A 6,587-nucleotide genomic window follows, 5' to 3' on the forward strand; every position below is an offset into this window, starting at 1 on the left:
TAGGTCAATCCTTCTCAACAAGGGGTGATTCTCTCCCTCAGGGGGCATTTGGCAATGTCTAGAGACATTCAAATTGTCAAGATGCGGGGGGGGTCTTGGCATTGAGTGGGCGGGGCCAGGGATGCTGCTCAACAGCCCACAGTACCTAGGACGCCCCACAGAGAGGGAGAGAAGTTGAAAAACCCTGGTCTAGGTCTCTGAGGCCTCACATTCTAGCTGGGTCCTTCCCGGCAATCAAGCGAACACTCCGGGCCTCAGCGTGCTCAACTGTAAAATGGAAAAGATGCCACCCGCCCAGCCCATCTTGGATTACTGGATATAGCTGGAACCGCACTGAGATACCGTTTTCCACCTCCTGGCTTGGCAGGAGGGTGCAGGAACAGGCCCTGCCGTACGCTCCTGGTGGGAGCACACTGAGCTAAGGCTGTCAAAAAGAATGAAGCTGTTCTCTGCACAGACGAGGGAGACCAATTGGGGGAATAAAGCCAAGTGGAGCATTTCATGCTTCAAAAAAGCAAGCTATGTAGGGTTTTACGTGAACAAAGAATCTTGGAAGAACACACAAGGAACTGGTAGCTGGGACTACCTTGAGAGGAAACTGAAACAGAACGGCCGCGAGGCAGAGCTGATCCCTTACCGCACGCCCTTTTGTACTTTTCAGTCTTGTACCAGGAGTCTGTACTCCCACTCGAAACATAAAACTATAAACTAAAACCTTATAGGATGAAAAGACAGACTGCCCGAGCACCCTCCAAGCAGTGCTTCCAAAAGCCTGCTGTGGAGTGGCTCCATCAGAAGCATCTAGATAACTCGGGGGATGAACCGCCTCAAGGTGCCCAGGCCTCAGCCCTAAACTACCACACCTAAGCCTCTCGGGGTGGGGCCCAGGGATCTGCATTTTTAACCCAATGTTCTGTTTGGAGGCACAAATGGGTCAGAGAACCAAACAGCAGTAGTATGCTCTCACACCTATACCTACTTCTCAACCTGGGGAGTCTGTATGGGGCGGGTTTAATGTCAAGGTGACACCATTTTTGAGTTTCATTTCCTTGAGGGCAGGCATCTACGCGGTACTTCACAGGCTGAGGGTGCGTAATAAACATTAAAAGGTGTGATGATTCACCAGGAGGCAATAAGCTTAGGACGAGACTAACCAGCACTTGAGCTGGGGCCAGAATACGGTCTCGTGAAACTCAGCTACCTTCAGCAACTTCCAATCCGTTTACTCAAGTGGGGAATGTGCAAAGCCCGGAGAGATGGCGGGGACCAAAGCAGGGGGAACGTCCATCTCCCAGACCCATCACGGGAGGTAAAAGACACCACACACATGAAACATGGGCCTGGACCCTTGAGAAGAGGCTGCCAAACCCTCAGCACTGGAGAAAGCTCTTGAATGGACCCCAGGTTCTAGATCGTGAGCTCCCAGAAGGCAAGAGGCGCGTCTGCGTCACCTAGGATTCCTGGTCCCTAGTGCAGCATGTGGCATGCGTGCGGCCGGGGTCTATACAGGAGTGTTTGCCGGGTCGGTGGGTAGACGGAGGCACAGGAGAGGCACACCCAGACCATCTCGAGACCCCGAGTTCTCAAGCAGGACCAGATGCTACAAAACCACTCGGTCCTTCTCTCACACAAACCAGACCCTCTCTGACTCCCGCTTCCCCGCCCACAGACCACGCGGGAAGTCTGTTTCTTCCCTAACAGCAGAGCTCCGAGCCCTGCAGTCAATTCGCCGGGTCTCCCGGCCCACCTGGAGCCCACCCCGGCTGAGGCCAGGCTACTCCACCTCCCCGCGACTCCCCTTGTCTGCATCTCGCCCCAAAACACCCAGAGCAAGGCACCCCTCTGCCATCCTTCCTCAGCTTTCCACGGCTTTTTTACGAATTTCGCTTCAATTTCTCTAAATTCCTTTTTCCCCGAATGTTTCCAGACACTGATTTGCCACTGAGAATGTCATCTCTGTGACTCTTAGCACTTCTTTCCCACCCGAGCAAGAGCTCTCACGTCTACTAACTACAGCCTTTTTCCGAGTCTGAAATCTGGCAGTAATGGGGGAAGGAAAGGGTGTTACTGAAAGGAAAAAAATTTTTCTCCTTAGAAAACAAAAGGTTTCTTAGGAGCTCTAACGATGCTGTTTCACATTCAGGCTAATCCTAGAGCAGTGGGTCTCACCAGGGGGGATCCTGCACCCCTCCACCCGACACTCAGCAATGTCTGCAGACGTGTTTGGTTGTCACAACCGGGTAAAGAAGGAGCTCCTGGCATCGAGTGGGTGGGGCCAGGGATGCTGCTCCAACCCCGACAGTGCCCAGGACCGCCCTCACGGAGAACGATGAGGCCCCAAACATCAGCGGCACCCAGTGGGAGGAGCCCTGTCCCAGAGGCCTCTCCTTTCTCTGTGGGACAAGCTAAGACCACCTCTGGTCCCCAGCACGCTCGAGTGCCCACTTGACCTGGGCTCCGCAGACCCCCGCCAGCCTCCCACCCCCGGCACGGACTCACCAAAGGAGCACTGTAGCTGGCATGGGGGTTGTTCTGGATCTCCCACAGGCCCTCATTGAAGCCTTTCCTCTTGTTGGGTTTCCCGTACTTATCTTTACACTTATCGTAGGGAAACAGGTCCTTGGGTCCCAGGAAGGCTCTGGAGAAAAGAACCACGGGCCAAGCCCAGGTGAGCCAGGCCACCCCGGGAGGCAACAGCTGGGAAAAATCCACCCCCAGCGGGGGACACTTACGTTTCGTGGGTACCAAAGAAGAAGATGGGGTACTTGTTGGGCGGGGGCTTCACGGCACCGTCAGCGATGTCATCGATCTGCAGTGAGAGGCCAGTCAGGGGGTGGCTGGGGGGTGGGGGACAGCTTCACCCACTGACCCAGGAAGTGACCAGGAAAACAGCCAAGTTACTTGGGGGAAAGCACGCTGGGAGGAGGGGAGCCTTCAACAGAGGAAGACGCATCACCTTCCAATTAGGCATCTGCCTTCTTCTGTGCCAATGTGCCCCCCCCCAATTGCATACCTGTCCGCTCCCCCCAGGGTGCTCTCTCTTCCCCCAAGGTAGGTGTTTCACCTAGGCAAAGCCAAATATGGTCCTCTGAGCAGCCAGGGGCTGGGGCCAAGCCCAGCTTCTGTACTCCCAGGACCCTCCCACGGGACCCCCTCCCGCAAAGAGGCAACCGGTGTTCAGTCTCCCAGAGGCTGCAGCTGGCAGCTTCAAGGATGCAGAGGGTGGGGGGTGGGCTGCAGGAGACAGGCCCCGAGCATCCAGGAAGTCCCACCCTCTCCCTATAGGCCCATGGGCTCCAGCAGCTGTCAGTCATCTCCCCACAGGAGGCTAGCAGCCCCTTCCCTTCCAATCAGGTGCTTGGAAGCATTCTGGGCTTAAGAGAGCCAGCTGGAGGGGGGCGCGGAGGAGAGGGAGAAGCTGGTACTCTGGGAGGAAGGGAAGTGCCCATAAAGTTTTATCACTCTGGTGCTTCCAAGAAAGTAAGCCCGAGCAAATCAGGTTAGAGCGGGTTCTCTGGTCCCCATTAATTCCTTCCCGTCCTCTTCAAAGCCTGGGAGCTCCTGGAACCTTCCCTACCCCCCTCACCCAGCTTCCTTCCTCAGTTCTCTCGGCTACTTTTCAAAGTCCTTGGGCCCTGGGCTCTGGGCCCCAAACACCCATCCCAAGCATCCCGCTCCTGCACAGACGCATCCCCAAACTCCATCACCCTGAAGACCAGCCTGCCATGCCTTCCAGGCCCGCTTCTGCTCTGACCTCACCCAGGACCCGCCTCTGAGCCTGAGGCACACCACTCTCAGGGCTGCCTGGTTAGCAGTCCCTGAGCCCACTCCTGGCATCCTGTGGCAGCCTCTCTGCAACCAAACGCCCAGCTCTGTGTGATGCCCTCCTGCTTACTTCCACCCAGAGGGAGGGAGGGTCTAGCAGGGAACGAGGCTGAAATCTCCAGGCACCCCACAATACTGCCCAGGCAACAACTCCTGAGCGCCTTCTGTTCCAGCCGAGCCTTCAGCTTCATGCTTCTACTGCCTCCCCCTCCAAATTCCTTCAGTCCTAACATGCATATTCCATCAACCTCAGTCCTGGGGTGACTTAGACCTAGGGATGGCAACAACCTCCTGGCCCCTCCTCCACACTGGCCTGCCCCACACACAGTGCCTGAAACTCCACTCTGCAGTTCTGAGACTCGCGCTCAAGACTCCCTTCAGAACTGGACCCCTCGAATCATCTGGGTCCTCTGGATCCCAGCTTCCTCCAGAGGGGATCCCTAAAGTCCCCTGGGCCCAGCCCCCTCCCTCAGGGGCTCTCTCTTTCCAGCTTGAGTCCCCGTGGCTGGCCTCTGATTCAAGCATCCCTCCACCCACCCTAAGTCCTCCCTCCACCCTGTGCCCCCACCAGCTTCCTCCACCAGGGTCTGGCGGGGGAGTCCTCACAGGGCACCAGTCCCCAGGGTCCCCCAAACAAGTCTTATTCCAATCTCCGGTCTCTGAAGCCCCACATTTTCATATCCAGTCCTCTCAGCTCCAGCGACCTTGTGAACACAGCACCCAGCCCTATTTCCAGCCCTGGTCCTGCTGAGCACCTCTCAACCTTGACCCTCAACCCCTCTCCCTTACTGGAACCCTTATCCCTAGGCCCCCTTCATACGTGGCTCAGGACCCCCAGCCCCTCAGAACTTGGCTTCTTGTTGTCCCCCATTAAGAGGTCCTTCAGTCCGGAGCACCTCCTTCCCATTAGTCTGAACCCTCTTCTCAAATCCCAGATTCCTCCCCTCCCCTCACACCCACCAAACTCCTTCAGATTTGAACCCTGGCTCCTCAGGCCCCAGGTCCCTCAACCCCATATCCCTCGGCTCTGAGACCCCCAGAGCGGATCCCCCAGGCTCGGGGCCCCCCGCACCTCCGGCGCGCGGGTCGCTCAGGCCCGGGACCCCCAGACCTCCTGGCCCAGGTTCCCGCACAATCCCCGCGCGAGGGTTCCTCAGGCCGGGGACCGCCAGACCCCCAGGCACGCGAGTCCCCCAGGCCCGGGTCCCCCCAGACCCCCGGCGCGAGGGTTCCTCAGGCCCGGAGTCCCCCAGACCCCGAGAGCGCGGCTCCCTCAGGCCCGGGGCCCCTACTGCCCCACCCCACCCCCAACCCCCCGTCGCCTGGCCCATCTCCCTCGCGGCCTCACCCGGGCCGGCCAGTGCGGGTAGCCCTTCATCTTGGCGAACACCAAGTCCCCGGGCTTGAAGGCGTGCGGCATGCTAGCGGCGGGAGGCCCAGGCCGCGGGAAGCGGCAGCGGCACGGGCAGCGGCACGGGCAGGGGCAGCGGCGGCGGCAGCGGCGGCAGCGGCGGCAAGGGGAGGCGAAGCCGGGGGCGGGAGCAGGGCGCCGAGGGGGCGGGGGCGACGGCCTAGGTAGCGGGTCGGAGCGTGTTTATTGGCCTGCCCGTCGCCGGAAGTCCCGCCTTCCGGCCGTCACGGGCGGGCGACGCCGTCGCTCAGGACCACGTGCGGGGATAGAGGAGCAGGGGGACCAATGAGAAGAGGGGTTGGAGCAGAGCATGTTAACGGGATTGGATAACGGGCAGAGCCAAGGGGGCGTGACCCAGAAGCCTAATGGGAGGGGACGGAGGTTAAGGGAGGTGAAAGAGGAAAGGTAGGGGGAGAGAAACAGGCGCTCTGTGAGAGAAGAGGCAGGCAGCCAGGCTCCTTCGGGGCCGGCCTTAGGGTAGAGGGGCGGGCCATAGAACGCCACAGGAGGAGGGGCCTTAAGTAGGAAACATGCTATTGGATTACCACAGGAAAGAAGGCCCAATCACTGTAGGGGGCGCGTCATTGATAGCCTCCCTCTCCTGTGAGGAGGGGCATAATATAGAGCTGAAGGGCATTGGGTACCACGAGAGGAGCGGCTCAAGGTAGAGAACTGGCATTAGCTATCACAGGAGGAAAGGCTTAAGCGGCAGTCCGCCATTGGATATCGCAAGAGACGAGGTTCAACTCAAAATAGGGACGCGCCGTTGCCTGCTCGAGGGGGCGGGGCTTAGGGGTAGGGATGGGTCATGTGGGGTCTGAGGATAAACAGCCAAAAAATTCACAAAACACTTATTTCTTCACTCACGACAAGTTTATTGAGCACCATATGCCAGAGCCACAAAATACCCAATATACGTACTAATTCAGTCGAGAAAAATGCATTGAGCACTGCCTGGCCAAGTTATGTAATCTCTGCCTCAGTCTCCCAACCTGTAAAACGGGACTCATAATGGTACAGATCTTATAGGGGAGTAAGGATTAAATGACATCACCGCCCCTAAGGCGCTGGAAACTGTGCCTGGCAGCAGGAAATACTGGAAGCACTTAGGTGCTGTTACTCCGGCTCCTGAAATATCCAACGTCTAGCAGGGCAAAGAAATGTTAATTTCTTCGTAATTAAGACCCAGGGAAGGAACTCTGAGTAAAATAGGATGCTTAAGAAAAAGCTGAATTGGGCTTCCGTGGTGGCGCAGTGGTTAAGAATCCGCCTGCCAATGCAGGGGACACGGGTTCGAGCTGTGGTCCGCGAAGATCCCACATGCAGCGGAGCAACTAAGCCTGGGCTCCAC

At 57.9% G+C, this 6,587-nt stretch overlaps 1 protein-coding gene across 3 annotated transcripts in view; it reads right to left on the reverse strand.

The window, feature by feature from the left end:
* The window catches only part of HDGFL2 (HDGF like 2), an 18,280-nt gene extending 12,954 nt beyond the window's left edge, over positions 1-5,326 (reverse strand). For all 3 annotated transcript variants that reach the window (XM_081233497.1, XM_081233498.1, XM_081233496.1), the window contains exons 1-3: positions 5,174-5,326; positions 2,733-2,809; positions 2,500-2,638 (exon numbers count right to left, since the gene is read on the reverse strand). In XM_081233497.1, the coding sequence (XP_081089623.1) occupies positions 2,500-2,638; positions 2,733-2,809; positions 5,174-5,245 (288 nt within the window). In that variant the 5' untranslated portion in view covers positions 5,246-5,326. The remainder of the gene's footprint in view (positions 1-2,499; positions 2,639-2,732; positions 2,810-5,173) is intronic.
* Positions 5,327-6,587: the final 1,261 nt, after the last annotated feature.

Source organism: Mesoplodon bidens (assembly GCF_964165515.1).
Source record: "Mesoplodon bidens genome assembly, chromosome: 4".
NCBI classification, from domain to species: domain Eukaryota; kingdom Metazoa; phylum Chordata; class Mammalia; order Artiodactyla; family Ziphiidae; genus Mesoplodon; species Mesoplodon bidens.